Source organism: Peromyscus californicus, unplaced genomic scaffold (genome assembly GCF_007827085.1).
Source record: "Peromyscus californicus insignis strain IS unplaced genomic scaffold, ASM782708v3 Scaffold_18__1_contigs__length_77618521, whole genome shotgun sequence".
NCBI lineage: Eukaryota > Metazoa > Chordata > Mammalia > Rodentia > Cricetidae > Peromyscus > Peromyscus californicus.
The window spans coordinates 49,613,213-49,632,150 of record NW_026294480.1 but is presented as its reverse complement, the minus strand read 5'-3'; the positions used below and the strand labels follow the sequence as shown (position 1 = coordinate 49,632,150).

Genomic DNA, 18,938 nt, shown 5'->3' with positions numbered 1-18,938 from the left:
AAATGATAGTTTTCCCCTGTGGAGGCAACTACACTATCCATTTCTAGTATTCGCCTCAAGATGTTGTCTAGGGCTGAGCATGGTAGCGCATGCCTTCAATCCCAGCTCTTGGAAGGCAGGGGCAGACTCGGTATTTCTCTGACTTCAAGGACAGCCAGGGCTATGGAGAGAGACTGTCTCAATAAACAAAACCAAAAAACCAAAGGGACCAATGCCCACCAAGACATTGTGTAAGGCTCAAAGTTCTCAGATTCAGTTTGGTCAGATGTCAGTGGCTCTGATACAGTTTGTCAATTTATGATTAAATTACTGGAATGTGCAAAGTAGTTTTTATAAGGGAGATTCAGAATCCAGTTGAGCATTCCCTGATGAGCTGTTAATGTATAATTGGTTTACTCTGCCACTCCTGATATAATTAATTATAGATTATGTAGTGATTTGCTCAATATTTGCTCCTTGAGTTTTATATATATATAATACATTATATTTAACATATAATATATGTAACACACACACACACACACACACACACACACACACACACACACACACAGTTCTTCTTGATGGTCCTGGGGATTGAACATAGGGCCTTGTGCGTGCTAGGCAAGTGCTCTACCTCTCACTGTACTACTTCTCGTATTTTCCCCTTTCTCTTCTAACTTACACCCACCTCTTCACTGCCAAGCACAGTGCCCAGCATGAGCCTGCCTGGTAATTCCAGCCATCAGCCTTCAGAGGATAAAAAAAATGAACGTGCTTTCCGATGGAGAAGAACGAGACTGCTAGGAATTGCACAGGACACCAAATAGGCTGGCGTGGGTGTTTGGGTTTAAATGCACTTACTTTGTGCCACACAGACAAAAAAAAAAAAAAGAAAAGCTTAGTAACATTGATCTACAGCTGTGTGGGTCCCAACCACACATGCTATGGTTTCACTGATAAGATGTGCAACATCTGAGATTTTTTTTTTCTCCCAGTGCTGGGAGTGGAACCCAGAAATATTGTGCTACTGGGCAGTGCTCTACCACTGAATCACGTCACCAGCCCCATTACCTGATGTTTTACACGTTTCCAGATGACCCTTAGGTGGAGCAAATTTTGGAGAACACTTGCTCTCTATGTCCTAGATGTAGTCCTAGACAATGTAGTCATTGTCAAGTATGTTTCCAAGACCAGCAGTGCCTGCATCAGCTGGGAACTTGATCCACCTCAGACCTGTGGTAGAATATTATTTTAAGGTGTGTTACTTTTGTTTATGTTGCATTTGTTAAACTCTGTGAAGCTGTGTTACTGTGCCTGTCTAAAACATGTGATGGTCTAATAAAGAACTGAACAGCCAGTAGCAAGGCAGGAGAAAGGATAGGCGGGGCTGGCGGGCAGGGAGAATATACAGAAGGAGAAATCTTGGAAGAAAAAGAAGTAGCCAGAGAAGGAGGAGGACTCCGAGGGTCAGCCACCCAGCTACACAGCAAGTCACGGAATAAGAGTAAGATTTGCAGAAGTAAGAGAACGTGAAAAGCCCAGAGGCAAAAGGCAGACAGGATAATTTAAGTTAAGGAAAGCTGGCAAGAAACAAGCCAAGCTAAGGCCGGGCAATCATAATTAAGAATAAGCCTCCTCTGGGCGGTGGTGGCACACACTTTTAATCTCAGTACTCGGGAGGCAGAGCCAGGTGGATCTCTGTGAGTTCGAGGCCAGCCTGGTCTACAGAGCAAGATCCAGGACAGGCACCAAAACTACACAGAGAAACCCTGTCTTGAAAAACCAAAAAAACAAAACAAAAACTCCATGTGTGATTTATTTGGGAGCTGGGTGGTAGACCCCCCAAAAGACCAAAACCAACCAACAATGCAGACTGTTCTGCAGAATCAACTGCCCCTTTACTCTTCAGCAGGGCATTTGAAGTAGTTTCATCTGTATGGCTAATTTTATTCGAAGCAGTTTTAACTTCGGATCTTTTTATTTCCCTTTTAGCAAACCCAATCATTATGCACCAAGCAATGATGTGTATGGTGGGGAAATGCACGTTCGACCAATGCTCTCCCAGCCGGCATACTCCTTTTACCCAGAAGATGAAATTCTTCACTTCTACAAATGGACATCCCCTCCAGGAGTGATTCGGATCCTGTCTATGCTCATTATTGTGATGTGCATCGCCATATTTGCCTGTGTGGCTTCCACACTTGCTTGGGACAGAGGCTATGGAACTGGCATCTTTGGAGGTAGCCTAGGCTACCCTTATGGAGGAAGTGGCTTTGGTGGCTATGGAAGTGGCTATGGCTATGGTTATGGCTATGGTTATGGCTATGGAGGGTATACAGATCCAAGAGCAGCAAAAGGTTTCCTGTTGGCCATGGCAGCCTTTTGCTTCATTGCCTCCTTGGTAATATTTATTACCAGTGTTATAAGAGCTGGAATGTCTAGAACAAGAAGATATTACTTGATTGTGATCATAGTCAGCGTTATCCTGGGCATCATGGTGTTTATAGCAACAATCGTGTATATAATGGGAGTCAACCCAACTGCCCAGGCTTCTGGATCTATGTACGGTTCACAAATATATGCCCTCTGCAGTCAGTTCTATACTGGAGCTACTGGACTCTACGTGGATCAATATTTGTATCACTATTGTGTGGTGGATCCCCAGGAGGTATGAGTAGTTTTTGTTCTTTTCCACACCCCATCCTTCTCTCCATAAGATTAGAGATACTCAACTAGAGTATGTAGACACTCAGCTAGAACAGTCAGTCTGGGAACATTAAAAAAAATATGTCAAGGCCCTACTTTTAATTATGTCATCATGTTGGGGGAGGGACTGGATGATGTCATTGTTAAGCCATAATTAAGATTCCATATATTTCTACCTATTTAAAGAATACCTCAGTGGTTTGTTATGTAGTCACAGAATTGTGTAAGCATCCTTACAGTTGTGGAACATTTTCACTGTCTCCTGAGGAAACGTCTGTGTCCATTAGCATTTGCTCACTGTTTTCTTAACCCACTCTGGGCAGCCACTAATCTTCCTTCTAGGTTTGCCTGTTCTCTGGTATTTTATAAATTTTCACAATGTATGGTCCCTTATGATTGGCATCTTTCACTTAGCATGATGATATTTTTTTTAAGGTTTATCTGTGTTTTTATCATGTATAAGTCCTTTATTTCTTTTTACAGATGAATGATTTAAGAATGCGTGTCACATTTTATTTACCTATCAGTTCATGAACATTTAAGGCTGCTTCCACATTACCTGTTACTGATCTTGTTATGATCCTTGATGTACAAGTTGTCGTGTGACTCTTCGTATCTCTTGAGTTGGAGTATGCCTGTAGGTAGAATTGATGAGCCGTGTGTGGCTCTGGCGTTTCCAGGTACTGTCAGTTTTCCAAAGAGGTTGAGCCATTTTACAGTCTCTCCAAAGATGTGCCAGGGTCCTAACCGTCCTGCTTCCTCACTGGTGCTTGTCATTGTCTGTCTGTCTGTCTGATTCTAGTCCTGCTAATGGGTATGAAATGGTACTTCATTGTAGGTGGCTTTTTGGGTGTGTTTGATTTTTTTTTTTTTTTTTTTTTTGAAATAGGGTTTTGCTTTGTATCCCAGGCTGTTCTTGAACTCACAGCAATCCTACTTTAGCATTCTGAGTGCCTTAATTTTAGGGGTGCTCCTATGCCCTGCTTGTATTTTGATTTGTTTTTCCTTGATAGCCAGTGGTACTGAGCATATTTTCATATATATATTGGACATTTATCATCATTGGATATTCAGAATCTTATTTTTAAAATTGGCCTGTTTTAAGTCTTTATGATCTTATGAATGATTTGTAAATATTTGTTATTTTGCCAGCTCCCCTTTTAAGTTTATTTATTTATTTATTTATTTATTTTTTAATTTAATTTTATTTTACAATACAATTCAGTTCTACATATCAGTCACGGATTCCCTTGTTCTCCCCCTTTCCGCCCCCCTCACCTTCCCCCCAGCCTACCCCCAATTCCCACCTCCTCCAGGGCAAAGCCTCCCCTGAGGACTGAGATCAACCTGATAGACTCAGTCCAGGCAGGTCCAGTCCCCTCCTCCCAGGCCGAGCCAAGCAACCCTGTATAAGCCCCAGGTTTCAAACCGCCATAAGTTTATTTTTTTGATGATATTCTTTACACAAAACTTTTTAGTTTTGATAGACTCTCATTTGTCTGATTTTTCTTTTGTTTTTGTGTTTGGTGTCTTATCAAAGAAAGTAAATGTTCTCCATAAAAGTTGCTTTTTCTTTTTAATTATTCCCCCTCTTTGGAGCCAAGGTCTTACTGTATAGCCCACGCTGGCCTGTAAATTGTGATCCTCAGCCTTTTGAGTGCTGTAATTACAGGCATATGAACTACCTTCCCACGTCCATTAAATTTTCTCCATGCTGGTGTCAAAATGAGTTGACTGTACGGGTAATGGTCATAGCTCGTTGGTGGAAAGCTTCCTCCTTATGATGCACAAGGCCCTGGGTTTGGAGATTGGGACTGGAGATGGCTCAGTGGGTAAGATGCTTGTACAATCACGAGGACTTGAGTTTCTGGATCCCCAGAACCTGTGCCAGAACCCCAAGCATGGTGGGTATACACATGTAACCCCAGTGCTGATAAGACAAAAATAGGCAGCTCCCAGGGGTTCACGGGCCAGCCAGTCTAGGTGAAATGTCAAGCTCCAGTTCACTGAGAGACTGCTTCTCAAAAAAAAAATGAAGAGTGATAGAGGAAGATCCCTGCTGTTGACCTTGGACCTCCTCTCATGGATAGGCATGTACACTTAGGATAGGCGAGTATTCCAGTGTGCACACACAAGGAGTGCAGTCTTGCATACTCTTGCATGCAACACATACACACACAGACACACAAATTGGTCATAAATGTGAACATTTATTTTTGGAGTCTCATTTGATCCCATTAATCTATATTTCTGTCGTTACACCCATACCCCACTGTCTTTTTATTTTATTTAATATTATAGTAAGTTTTGATTGTGAAGTACATATTCTCTAACTTTGGTCAAAATCATTTTGACTAGATTCTGTGTTTCTTGCATTTCCATCTAATTTTTAGGATTATCCTTTAGGATAGCCCTAGTGCATGGTAGAATAAGTTTTAATTTTTTTTTTTAAAGATTTATTTATTATGTATACAGAAGAGGGCATCAGATCTCATTATAGATGGTTGTGAGTCACCATGTGGGTGCTGGGAATTGAACTCAGGACCTCTGGAAGAGCAGTTGGTGCTCTTAACCTCTGAGCCATCTCTCCAGCCCGCCAGGTTTTAATTTTTGCTAGCCACCTGCTAGGACTTTGAAGAGTTGCCCCAAATCTATAGATCAGTTTCAGGGAATTTTTTGATCAATGCAATTGTAAATCTTCTTTTTTCCTTTCCTTTTCTTTTTTTTGGGGCTGGGTGGGTGGATGGGTGGTAGCTTTTTCAAAACAGGGTTTCTCTGTAGCCCTGGCTGTCCTGGCACTCACTGTATAGACCAGGCTGGCCTTGAACTCACAGAGATCCACCTGCGTCTGCCTCCCGAGTGCTGAAATTAAAGGGCGTGTGCAACCGTTGCCCAGCGAAATTGTAAGTCTTCTAATCAGTGAACATAGGGTATCTTTCCATTTCTTTCATGAATTTGGTAGTTGCTAGAGTGTTGGTGCTTTTTTTGTCCAGGTGATTCCATGTGCTTTGGGGGTGTAAAACACTACCTTAGGAAACCGTGAGTCACCTTAATTACAATAAACCACAGAGGCCGCTGCGGCTGCCGCTGCCTTTTTCTCTTCTTGACTCAGGAATTCTCATTTCTTTTTCCCGAATGAGTCACTCTTTTGGGTTGGACAGTCTCCACTGTCTGCCTGTCTTTATTTTGAAGATGGAGTGTTTTCCTTGCCGGTGTAGGTTTTTGGAGCCTTGCTGTTACTGTTCAGGCCTGTCTGTGGTGAGGACTGAGAACTGGTAGAATCGGTGTGCCTACCTCACCACACGGCCATCCCTTGTAATCCTCTGGCTGCTTGAGACCTATATTCTTTGAAAACAGATGTCACTGTGAGGTAGACAGAGGGAAGGAGAGCTGCTGTTATCCGTTGGTAGATAACCGGTACCGGCCTCGTATTCAAGTGTGCCCAGGCCAGTGTGCCACCTAATACATCTGCCAGGCACTGGTGCCGAGCCGTCAAGGGGAGGAGGCTTCATTGTCACAAGGCATTGAACACAGAGGAACTTGCTAGATCAAAGGAGTCATTCCTCCATTTGCTCTAATTTATAGGTTGGCTAGATTCATATCGTTCTCCTTTATGTTAAGACACATCCCCTATGGCTCAGCTTACATACAGTGTAAAAAGAGTTGCCAAGCATGCGTTACGAACAGGGTTATAGGTGGGATTGAGTATCTAAAGCTACTTCTGAAATTGGCGTTTTCAGACTTACTTAGAAATAGGACATTGAGGCAGGGCATATGTCTGTAATCTTAGCCCTGGGGAGGTATAGGTGGGCAGACCAAGAGGTTAAGGTCATCTTCAGCTACACAGAGAGTTGGAGGCTGGCCTGGGCTGTTTGAGACATTGTCTCAATCAATCAATCAATCAATCAATCAATAAACAAAAACATTAATGTCATTACTTTGCTGGCTATCTTCACGTATTTATAAAAGTATGGCAGCTACAGAGGCGCACATGATCCAGAACTCATCTCCTGTGGCTCTGAAGTGGGGTGCGCACAGTTCTACCTTTTAGCAGGGTTTGAGCATGGAATCACTTGATGTGTGTCCAGATCTGTTTACGTGCAGCCAGGCATGCTTTGCATGTGTTTTGCTAGCTTTAGCCCAGTTGGTGAGGTTAGTTTTTATGATAGGACCAATCTGTAGCAATTCACTTTAGTTTTGTACCTATGAAACCGCAAGTCCTCAGGCCCTTTGGTAAAGGTTTTAGCTCCTAGAAGGTGGATTTCAATTAAAGCAAATAAACTTAATTATGCCAATATCTTTCCTCTGCTTTTAGGCTATAGCCATCGTCCTGGGCTTCATGATTATCGTGGCTTTTGCTTTAATCGTTTTTTTTGCTGTGAAAACCCGAAGGAAGATGGACCGGTATGACAAGTCCAATATTTTGTGGGATAAAGAACATATTTATGATGAGCAGCCCCCCAATGTCGAAGAGTGGGTAAGTGTAAACAAAACGAAACACTTTTAACCTTTTATAAAATTTCCGGTTTCTGTCCCTAATTTTCTTTGTACTTTGTTAAACTTCATGCTTAGCGTTATTGTGTTTATACATTGCATAAATTGTCTGTTTTTCCTCAGAATTTTTAAAAGGTGGGTAAATGGAAATTGCTTTATTAAGGGGTGAAATTGTTTCTGTTCTCAGGGAGTGAGTAGATCCAGAATCTGGAAGGAATACCCGCTAGGAAGTCACAGAGAAAGCTTGGCAGAGTGCAAGCAACTGCCCCCCACCCTTTATTTCTTTGCTTTACTGTTTTGGAGACAACACTGTTGCGCCTGGGATGGGATCAGCTGGGGTCAAGCTTGGCAGAGGTGCCGGGCGGTGGTGGTGGCAGCGGCGGCGCACGCCTTTAATCCCTGCACTCGGGAGGCAGAGCTAGGCAGATCTCTGTGAGTTCGAGGCCAGCCTGGGCTACAGAGTGAGTTCCAGGACAGGTTCCAAAGAAAGATTGGCAGAGGCATTTTGGGAATGGTCACTGTTGGTAAACTTCTTAACTTTTTACACTGATAGCAGCCTGGTAAACCACAGTGACTCATTCGGTATCCCATTTACATATCGAGTACTTCATGTGACGGAGACAGAGATTACAGGGGTTTCTATTTTAGGAGGGAGGGTAATATACTGTGAATCTTAGCAGGCTTTAGCCAGCCAGTGGTGGCTCACACCCTTATTCCCAGCACTTTGGAGACAGAGGCAGGCAGATCTCTGTGAGTTCGAGGCCAGCATGGTCTACAGAGAGAGTTCCAGGAAAGGCGCCAAAGCTACACAGAGAAACCCTGTCTCGAAAAACAAACAAACAAATATTACCAGGCTTTCTATGTGATGTTACTTTCTAAAAGCCTAGGAAGTCGCTCTTTAAAAATATCTGAGCAAGCAAGCGCTCTGTGTGTGTGTGTGTGTGTGTGTGTGTTTGTGTTGTGTGAGTGAACTCCTTTAACCCCAGCCCTCTGGAGGCAGAGACAGGCAGATCTCTGTGACTGACTCTTTTGAAATGCAGCTATAGAACTTGGTTTTTTTTCCTACTTTTTCTTTACTGGGGACTGAACCCAGGGCCTTGTGCTTGCGTGCTAGGCAAGCTGTTTGCCACTGAGCTCTATCCCTAGGCTTTTGTGCTTGCTTCCTTTTTCCGATCTTTGTAAATTTGTATGTAGTGAATTGTATGTGCGTTTCTGCTTGTGAGTGCAGGCATGTGCCCTTGTCATGGGTCTGTGTGGATGTCAGAGAACATCCTTGAATTTTCCACACCGCCATCCTCCTCATTCGAGGCAGGATCTCTCTGTACTACACTTGCCAGGCCGGCTTGCCGGGGAATGGGGAGGGGGGATTCTCCTGTCTGCCTCCATCTTACCTTAGATTACAGACTCTGATTACGGACTTGCTACCGCATCTGGCTTTTATCTGGGTTCTGGGGACCTAAACTCACACTCTCATACTTCCAAGGCTTTACCCATTAGGTCATCTCCCCACACTCCTGTACTTCCCATTTTTTTTTTGAGATAATATCTCCTTCACTTGCCCAGGTTGGACATTCTGTAATCTAAGCAAGTCTCCTATGTAGCCTGGATCCCAGGCCTTTACCACCAAATCTGGCTCTAGCCAGATTGATTTCTTGCCGTGAAAATTAATTGAGAATACTGGACTCTGGTTGACTCTAGGGTAGTGTTGTTGTGGCCTCTGACAATGGGGTATAGGAGGGCTTCAAAAGAACTGTTGGTTAATGGTAAATTAAAGTTCCCTTTAGCTCTAGCATTCTATTTTTTGTTTTGTTTTGTTTTTTTTGAGACAGGGTTTCTCTGTAGCTTTGGAGCCTGTCCTGGACTAGCTCTGTAGACCAGGTTGGTCTCGAACTCACAGAGATCCGCCTGCCTCTGCCTCCCGAGTGCTGGGATTAAAGGCGTGCGCCACCACCGCCCGGCAGCATTCTATTTTTATTTTATTTTTTATTTTTTAGGTTTTCTGAGACAGGGTTTCTCTGTGTAGCTTTGGAGCCTGTCCTGAATCTCTCTCTGTAGCCCAAGCTGGCCTCAAACTCACAGAGATCTGCCTGGCTCTGCCTCCTGAGTGCTGGGATTAAAGGCGTGCTCCACCACTGCCTGGCAGCTCTAGCATTCTAAATGCCAGAGTTTTTAGGAAATCTACAAGCTTAGAGGAAACTATTTCTAGCTAGTGAAAGAAAAAAAAAAAAAACCCATGTTAAGAGAGCCGGAAAGGGAGTGACTTATCTGCCGCAAGCGATGGGCGCTAACCCTGTCTTCTGCAGGAAACCATTTGCTCTGTGAAGTCTGAGGCTGCCTTGGAGGGAGTATTTTCTTTCTATCTTTAGCTCCAGGTGATGGAATAGGTCAGTCCCTGGCGGACTGTGAAGTCAATGTTCTGCCGAAGTTTCTGGGTGTGTCGGTTTTCACTGGCTGTCGGATTTGTTTACTTAAGGTTTCGAGAGGGCTTTAAAACAATAAATAAATAAGCCAGCTCAAGGGAGACCAGCACCAGTAATATTAGAGTCACAGTGACCTTTAGCCTCTCACCTGATTGACTGTCAGGAAGGTTTAATCAGTTATAGGTGTGTTTGATAACTTGGCGACAGGTAGTAAGTACCTCATGGAAGTGGTGATGAAGGGAAAGGTGGTTCTTTAAAAGGCAGTGCTTTTGGCTGGTAGGTAGCGTAGCTCAGTGGCAGAGTGACTTGGGTGTTTTAGTCTCAAGTAATTTGTTTTTTCTTCTGGTCTTCCTTCGCCTACCCAAGCTCATTCCATTGAACTCAGTTACACATTTCAGTTCAACCCCAGATGCAGCCTTTGGCTCCCAGTTCTCTGCTCTTCCGTGCATTTCTCCTCAGGCAGCTGTCACTCTGCCCTCAGGCCGCTGCGGTGGAGATGCAGCTCTGCATGTGAAGGGCAGCAGTCTTTGTCCTTCTGGTCTTAACAACATATAACTACGTGGGCAGAGCGCGGATCAGAATTTGACTTTTATCCATGCATGGGGCCTTGAGTTAAGTCTCCAGTGCTGGGGGAACTGGGGATCTTAGTAATTGTGGAGTGCTAAAACAAGGCACTTCTTGTATATTTACTGGTGGGGTGGGAATGGGACTAAAGTGAGTGTTATTCAGTATGCCCTACACATTAGGATAGGTCCGAAAATGTCTTACCATTCTGAATCTTGCCATGTCTTCTGGTTGAGGATCAGTCTCCATTCCCTAGATCCTTTTGCATATCTATGGGAACATTTGCAAACTTTTTTTTTTTTTTTTTTGGTTTTTCGAGACAGGGTTTCTCTGTGTAGCTTTGCGCCTTTCCTGGAACTCACTCTGTAGCCCAGGCTGGCCTCGAGCATAGGAAACCTCAAAGCCCACCCCACAGTGACACACTTCCTCCAACAAGGCCATACCCACTCCAACAAAGCCACACCTCCTAATAGTGCCACTCGGTATGAGATTATGGGGGCCAGTTACATTCAGACTACCACACTGTTTTAAGTGCTATTTTCCAGTGTTTAAAGGGGTTTGTTTTTTTTTTTCTGCAATTCTAGGAATGGAATCCAGTGCCTTGTGCATGCTAGAAAGGCACTTTGCAGCTGGACGGTGATGGCAATCCCATCACTTGGGAGGCAGAGGCAGGTGGGTCTCTGAGTTTGAGGCCAGCCTGGTCTACAGAGTGAGCTCCAGGATAGCCAGGGCTATACAGAAAAACCCTGTCTCGATAAAAACAAAAACAAACAAACAAAAAATTAATGTATGATAATGTGTCTATCCATGTACTAACTGTCTTAGTCACTGTTCTGTTGCTGTGAAGGGATGCCATGACCAAGACAACTCTTATAAAAGAAAAAAGCATTTAATTGGTGGCTTGCAGTTTCAGAGGTTTAGTCCATTATCATCATGGCAGAGAGCATGGCAGCACTCATGGTGCTGGAACAGTAGCTGAGAGTTACATCCCAATCCACAGGCCGAGAGCTAGAGACTGGGCCCAGGGTGGGCTTTTGAAACCTCAAAGCCCACCCACCCTCAGTGACACACTTCCTCCAACAAGGCCACACCTCCTAATCCTTCTAATCTTTTCAAACAGCTCTGCTCCCTGATGGCTAAGCATTCAAATATATGAGCCTTCTGGGGGCCATTCTTATTCAAACCACCACACTCAGAGTAAGTGTAAAATTAATTATTTAAAAATTAAAATATAAATTACATCATTTTCCCCTTTCTCTTTTCTCTATTCTTTCATGTGTATTCCCCATACCCACACTTTTGCTGGTGGCATTCTCTTTGTGGACATCATTAAGCCAAACCTGGTTCTGTTGTTGCTGTTAGGTTTTGTCAGTTTGGGGAATTTTAAATACTGGCTCTTGTTTGTGACAATTTGTAATAAGTTCTTAGTATAAAAGGGATAAAATTTTTCGAGGTGTGGTGGTACATACCTTTAATCTCACTCAGCACACTGGAGGCAGAGGCAGCGTGAACTCTGTGAGTTTGAGCCAGCCTGGTCATCCAGGACATCCAGGGCTGCATAGTGAGACCCTGTCTCTAAAAACCAAAAACAAGCAAATAAATAAATGTACTTTTTTTTTTTTTCAAATTTAACAAATGTACTTTTATTTGTGTGCGTGCAAAAGTGTGTGTGTGTGTGTGTGTGTGTGTGTGTGTGTGTGTGTGTGTGTACCTGTGGAGGCTATAAGAGGGCATTGGATGCAGGTGCTGGGCATGGAGCTCAAATTCCCTGGAAGAGCAGGAAGTGCTCATAACTACGGAGTCTCTGCAACCCCTGTACCACATTTTCTTTATTCATTCACTAGTTGATGGACTATTAGGTTATTTGCATTTCTTTATTTTTATGTGTATGGGTGTTTTGCCTGCATGTGTGGCTGTGCACCGTATGCATGCCTGGTGCCTGCAGAGGTGAGAATAGGGTGTCGGATCCCCTGGAACTGGAGTAAGAAATGGTGTGGGGTGTTGTGTGAGTGATGGGAATCCTGGGTCCTCTGGAAGAGCAGCCGGTGCTCCTGACTGCTGAGCCTTCACTCCAGTCCCATTTGCATTTCTTTCTTTCTTTCTTTCTTTCTTTTTTTTTTTTTTTTTTATTTGTCTAGACAGGGTTTCTCCGTGTAGTTTCGGTGCCTGTCCTAGATCTCGCTCTGTAGACCAGGCTGGCCTCGAACTCACAGAGATCCGCCTGGCTCTGCCTCCCGAGTGCTGGGATTAAAGCCGTGCGTCACCGCCGCTTGACTTCCCATTTACATTTCTTGAGTGCTGTGAGTAGCAGGGGAGTTAGACGTGCAAGTGCATGTGTCTTTTTAATAACCCAGTAGTGTGTTTCTTGGATCATGTTGGAGTTCTGTTTGTGAGGTTTTTAGGAACTTCCCGTATTGTTTTTTATGTGGCCATACTGGTTTACGTTCCCAACACCTGTGCAAAGATTCCCTTCACTCCATATCTGTGCCTGCGTTTGTCTCTAAGCAACTTGTCTCCCAGTTGCCTAGGTTTTCAAAGCTCTGCGCAATCCGCTTACTGATTACATGTGGAATTGCTCATTTTCCAACACCTTTTCCTGGTCTGGATGTTACCAGTCTTTATTTCCTGTCAATTTTTGTGAGTTTCATTTAAAAACATTTTGTGACAAAGCAGGTTTGTCTGCCGTTTGTGATCTTATCACTCAAATAGCGTGGCGGCTTCGCTTTCCTTTGGATTATGCTGCCTTTTATTCCTGCCATTCTCCTATAAAGCTTACCGTGTTGATGGTGCATGCCACGCGTCCAGAATCCTGAGGTCTCTCTCCTTTGTCTGCCGGCTTCTTTTCAAGCCATCGAAGTGTGATGGACAGGGCTCTCGGTTTTTTATGTTCTTAGAGCCTCCCGTCTGTTCCTTTGTGGTTCCTGTTGTGCTTTGTTCTGTCCTATGTTTTAGGGTTTCCTCCTGCTGTGCTCCGGGGGGTTGGGACCCAGATCCTCATACGTACTAGACAAGTTCTGTTCACTGTGCCAGTCCCTAGCCTGTGAGGCTCACTCTTGATGATAGCGTGAAATAAGCCATAACTGAACCTCCCCCACGTGACCAAGCACACTGAACTTGTACCTCCCATGTGCCTTCTTTTTTTTTTGATGAAGGTTGACTTCTGTTCTTTGCTTTTGTGAATACTTTTTTCTCCTTCCTTCCTTCCTTCCTTCCTTCCTTCCTTCCTTCCTTCCTTCCTTCCTTCCTTCCTTTCTTTTTTTTCAAGACAGGGTTTCTCTGTGTAGCTTTGCGCCTTTCCTGGAACTCACTCTGTAGGCCAGGCTGGCCTCGAACTCACAGAGATCCGCCTGGCTCTGCCTCCCGAGTGCTGGGATTAAAGGTGTGTGCCACCACCACCCGGCTTTATGAACACATTTTGACCAGAGCACTTATATAAAAGGTCAGCAAATCCTTTTCTCAGGGTGGGTATATAAAGAGCAGAGAAGATTGGTGCTGAACCTGAATTTTACCAGCTGACAGCATTTTCATTCCTAGATTTCCGGTCACAGAGTGTGTGGCAAAGCTTGTTGGCTTAAGTATTCCATACTGTTGGGACCACCTTTCACTTGTGTTTGTTTTGTTTCTAACTGGGACTTTAGGCACACAGAAGGAGATTAATACAATTCTTGGTTCATTATATTATTATCTTTGGTACAGGCACAGCATTCTTGTTACTTTTGTTTGTTTCATAATATACACTTAGGGACACACCTTCCCAACCAAGAATTACAATAATAACATCACATTATGCTATTCTACACATATTGTACTTTCTCATCTATTTGCTCAACATCTCCTGTGAAGAGACCTGTTTTGAACTGGGTGGTGTGTGTGTGAGATGTGTCTATGTGTGTGGGGGTATCCTTGTATAGATTGTCTTATCTATTAAAAAATTATTAAAAAATCTGATACTAGATTAATGGGGTCCATCCACATTGTTGTCTTTCACTAGAGACAACAGTCTGATCCCCTGTATTCCAGAATTTCATGACACTTTAGCCCCTGTCAGTGGACTTTTATATTATTAAGAGCAGCATTGCTAGACTGGCGCTATATAGCTGTTGTAGAGTGTGCCTAGTGTGCTCGTGTGATCCACAGCACAGCCACAACGCAAAACAGAAACACCAGTGGTCTAGCTAGGAACCTTTTGACTCACCCATGCTTGTGCAAATTTCTCTTGGACCTGGACCTACATGTGGAACTCCTGGGGTGAAGGGTTTGTGAGCACACTTTATAAAATAACGATAGACGTTTTCTTTTCTTTTCTTTTTTTTTTTAAAGATTATTTATTTATTATGTATACTGTGTTCTGTTTGCATGTATCCCTGCAGGCCAGAGGAGGGTGCCAAATCTCATTACAGATGGTTGTGAGCCACCATATGGGTGCTGGGAATTGAACTCAGGACCTCTGGAAGAACAGCCAGTGTTCTTAACCTCTGAGCCATCTCTCCAGCCCGATAGACGTTTTCTAAAGCTTGCCCACTTACTATCTCAGCAGCAACTCTTGATGTTGTTATAATGTTTGTCTGTTAACAGCAGAGCTGTATCACTATTGTCTGTGTGTGTGTGTGTGTGTATGTATATATTTGTTCATTGGCCCCGATGTGTTTTCTTTCTACTTTACATTTTAGCCACTGTTGTGGTAGCAAAAACCCAAGCAGTGTCTCTGATGTCTTGATTCTTGTAAGAGTTTTGCTGGGGGCAAAGGGCAACTTTTATGAGGTTTGAGATAGTCTAAGCCCCCTGTTTGATGTTTGTGTGTCATGCACAAGTGACTAAGTGTTGTAGATATGACAAGCCAAAGTGCCCTCTCACCTCAGTTATAGGGACTTGTTCCTTCTCTGCCATTGTCCTGATTGTGACTGAGGTGCTTCTCAGTGGTGGAAACTGCAAGCTGGGGCCTGGTCAGTGTGCCACCTACATACAGGTCAGGCTCTTGAGGAGATGGAGGCAGGAAGAAGGCTTGAATCCAGGAGTTGAAGCCCAGCCAGAACGACACAGTGAGGCCCGTCTCAAAAGACAAACAACAAACAGGAACAAAAAAGAACACCAAAAAGGAACCCCAGATGTTCTTGGATATTGAATGCATTTCCTCGCAATTACTTGGGGTTTTTTTTCCCACACGTAGGCATACAGGCCAGAAAACCAGGTTCTGGTGAGTTTGTTTATCAACACTAGGCCAAGCATACCCTTTGCTGTGGGCTGCAGTCCATAGATAAATGGAGTAGTGGGATGCTTGGGGCCCCTTCCTTCCACTCCTCATGTGTAATGTTGGCGTTTGTACTTCTTACAGAAGCAGTGTATTGGGGAATTGACGTGAATTCTGATCCTATTCCTTTAGCTTGGCTTTAGGTAGATGAATTCTGATACCTTTAACCCACATGTTTGGTTGGAGAGACTGCCTGATTATATGTGGACATCTCTGATTCCATATTCCCTGGCAAGCAGATGAATACCTTTGTATCTCTCTTTCTATGCACTGGTGTTGGACCTGCATGTCTTTGTAAGGGTGTCGGATCCACTGGAACTTGAATTACAGACAGCTGTGAGCTGCCCATGTGGGTGCTGGGAATTGAACCCGGGTCCTCTGGAAGAGCAGCCAATGCTCTTAACTGCTGAGCCATTTCTCCAGCTCCAAATGTAATTAAAATTTTTTTTTTTCTTTGCACTGGTACTTGACTTGCATGTCTTTGTGTGAGAGTCGGATCCCCTGGAACTGGAGTTACAGACAGTTGTGAGCTGCCATGTGGGTGCTGGGAATTGAACCCGGTTCCTCTTAACCACTGAGCCATCTCTTCAGCCTCGCATCTCTGTTCCTTTGTGCAGTTATTTTGTCTGCCTCTCAAGACTGGTGTGAGATGTAGCTGATTAAAAGGATGGTTGTCCAACTTCAGGGATTTGGAAAGGAAAATAGCTGATTATACACAGAAGAATTTTGATGTATGTCCTAGTTATAGGTAACAGAAGCAACTTGAATTTGCTTGGGTAAAGAAAAGGATTTATTTAAAACACATGAAACCTTCGAAAGAGTTGAAACAACTTCGCCTCAGAGGGCAATGGCGAGGCTGTGTATCAGTGACAGCTAAAATCAGGGATTTTCTAAAGGTGCTTAGGACTTGGGTGCTCACCTTGATCTCTTCCTGCCTGGGTAGGCTTCACTTGATCTTGGGAACACAGGCAGAAAGCAGACACTTGGAGTTCTTGAGATTTTTTTCCTTTTTTTTTTTTTTTTTACAAGGTTGTTTGTAGCTCAGGTTGCTAAGGATGATCTTGCATTTACGATCCTCCTGTCTCTACCTTCCAAGTGCTGGGATCCTATGTGTTGCTACATCCAGCTTGACTATTTCATACTACTTCTTCTCAAACGGGCTGGAAAGGGACCATGCATGGCTGAGTTAGGTTGGGTCACGTGGCCTCCTTGCACTAACCACCTGTGGCCACGTGGTATGGCATTTGTGTAGAATGAGAAAAGGGTTTCTAGGGACACATGCTGAGCGGACAATGTGCACTGTAAACATGCTATTTGAATTAATTGTGAATCCCCCTTTTGTTTTTGTCTGGAGCCGGCTGAGCAGGTGTAAGTTCAGGGTACAATGTGGATCGCTTACAGCGAGTAGTTTGGAGTGTGTTTGTTGGCCTCTCTTGGTGAGGCCTCCATGTTCCCCTGATCCCTTGCCTGGTAGAGCAGGACCTTTTTATAAGAGCAAGCGCTGTGCTCTAAGGAGTTGACAGAGGCAGGACTGCTCACCTGTGGGCGTTATCGATGAGTTGAGAAGGGCGAGCACCCTTGATTCCTCAAAGATGGAGTAATTCATGCTGATTTTCCGTTCGAATCCCATGCCAAGCCAGCAGTTTTAGAAAGTTTAGAAACTATAGGAAAATTCGTATTCACTTTCTCTGGTTAAATACAACAGTACTGGCTCTGGAGGGGTTTACACCTCTATGGTAAATATTTAAAAGTTGATTGTGAACGTTGTGCTTGAGATCAGCTCTTTTTTTAATTTTTCTGAGGCGTGTGCCACCACGCCTGGCCTCGAGATCAGTTTTTATTGCTGCATTATCTAATGAGGTGGCCATTGAAAGTCAGAGCTTGAGTTTCAGGTTGCCCTGCCGTAGTTAAAGAGTCTGAGATGGACGATGAAGATCTGAGAGGCAGGGACACCACAGTGATAGATGGTGGCTGGCTGTGGTGACAGGTGGGCTTAGAGGCTGCTTCTTCAAATTCTCGCTAGTGTAGGGCGTCCAAGTGACTTGGGTTTGAATTTTATAACTTAAAAATGTTGACAGAAGAGTTAAAAAACAAAACAAAACAAAGAGCCACGAAAGTGTAGAGTTGGGACAGGATTTGTGCAGCTTGGACCTTGTTGCTTGTGATCATTCCAGAATAGTTTGAGTGTCCTAGACTTCCAATGAGGGTTTTAATGTAATAGGTTAGTTCTCTGTAAACAGGGAAAATAAAAGTTCCATCCATAGTTAAGCTGGTGTAACAATGAAAGGCCAGCCAATATAACCATATCCAGTAAAACAGCTTTTTTTTTTTTTTTTTTAAAAAAAACAGCTTTATAGAAGTATATTTGACACACAATAAACTGTACATATGCACTGGTGCCCCTTGATTTTATATGGGGGGGGTGTTATATCCTGATAAAATCATTGTACATTGAAATTATTAGTAAGAAATATATTGAATACACCTGCACCCAATACGTTTCAGTTAGGACAGTAATAGTAACAGAGTATCCAAGATGTAAGTACACAACTGTATCATTGCAGTGTAGCTTACTCCTGTCTGCTCTGCTACAACCTTACAGTGAAAACAGACATTTTCTTCAAGGCTTTCCATGTCACCGCCCCCAGCATGCAGATGTACCTAGTGGGAGACAAATGATGGCCAGGGTGGAGTGACCAGGCAGTATCGGTCATCAGCATTAGACAACGGACAAGACTTGAATAGCTTTTTCACTCTTGCCCGGTACAAGTGTTCTTGCCTATACCATTGGTAACTAGACTCTCACTGTGGAAAAGATGACATGGTTGTCGATGGTCGCTGGTGGAACAGAATGTAACGGAAGTAACAGCAACCTGTCTGACTTTCTGAACCACCCAAGTGGTGTAGTACAGTAGGCCCTGACTGTTCCAGCGCTGCTGTGACTGGAGAGGGGTCAGAGGACAAGAAAAGGCAGAACGTTCTTGAGAGCCTAGTTTAGAGAGGTCTGTGGGAGGAGGAAGAGTTTGTGTTAGAGCTAGTGAGTGCTTTTGTGATTCTCTGAAAGCTGGAATTCCTAGATTTCCAGCACCAAGAGTTAATGTTTCTAAACTCAGCCATGTGGATAGGTGTAATGATCTAAACAGGGTATAGCTGTCTGCAGCACAGAACATCTGTCCGGTCAGTGGCTCTCCTCCTCGCTGCTGCCATCAGAATCCCCAAGGGGGGGGGGGCTCGTTAGAGCAGTTTTCTCTGTCCTGCCCCCTAGTTTCTGATTTAGTGGGTTTGGATTGGGGTTGAACAGATAGGGTAGGTGTGCTGTTCTGGGGAGCATGATTTGAGAACCCCTGTTCTCTGAAGTCTAGCTCCAGCTGTTACACTGCAGACCTGTTTAGCCTTCGAGTTAATGCAGGTGGAAGTCCTTGCTGCAGCACGGCATACTTTGTATGCTGTACCGTAGCAAAAGAAAGGGCACTGAGGGGCATTAGGAAACTGAAGGGTGTTTGGAACATCGGGTGGTGGCTGCC

The 18,938-nt window shown here is 43.9% G+C and overlaps 1 protein-coding gene across 3 annotated transcripts in view; it reads left to right on the top strand.

Moving 5' to 3' along the window:
- The window catches only part of Ocln (occludin), a 51,922-nt gene that overhangs the window by 11,646 nt on the left and 21,338 nt on the right, over positions 1-18,938 (top strand). For all 3 annotated transcript variants that reach the window (XM_052743351.1, XM_052743352.1, XM_052743353.1), the window contains exons 3-4: positions 1,975-2,650; positions 7,004-7,165. In XM_052743351.1, the coding sequence (XP_052599311.1) occupies positions 1,975-2,650; positions 7,004-7,165 (838 nt within the window). The remainder of the gene's footprint in view (positions 1-1,974; positions 2,651-7,003; positions 7,166-18,938) is intronic.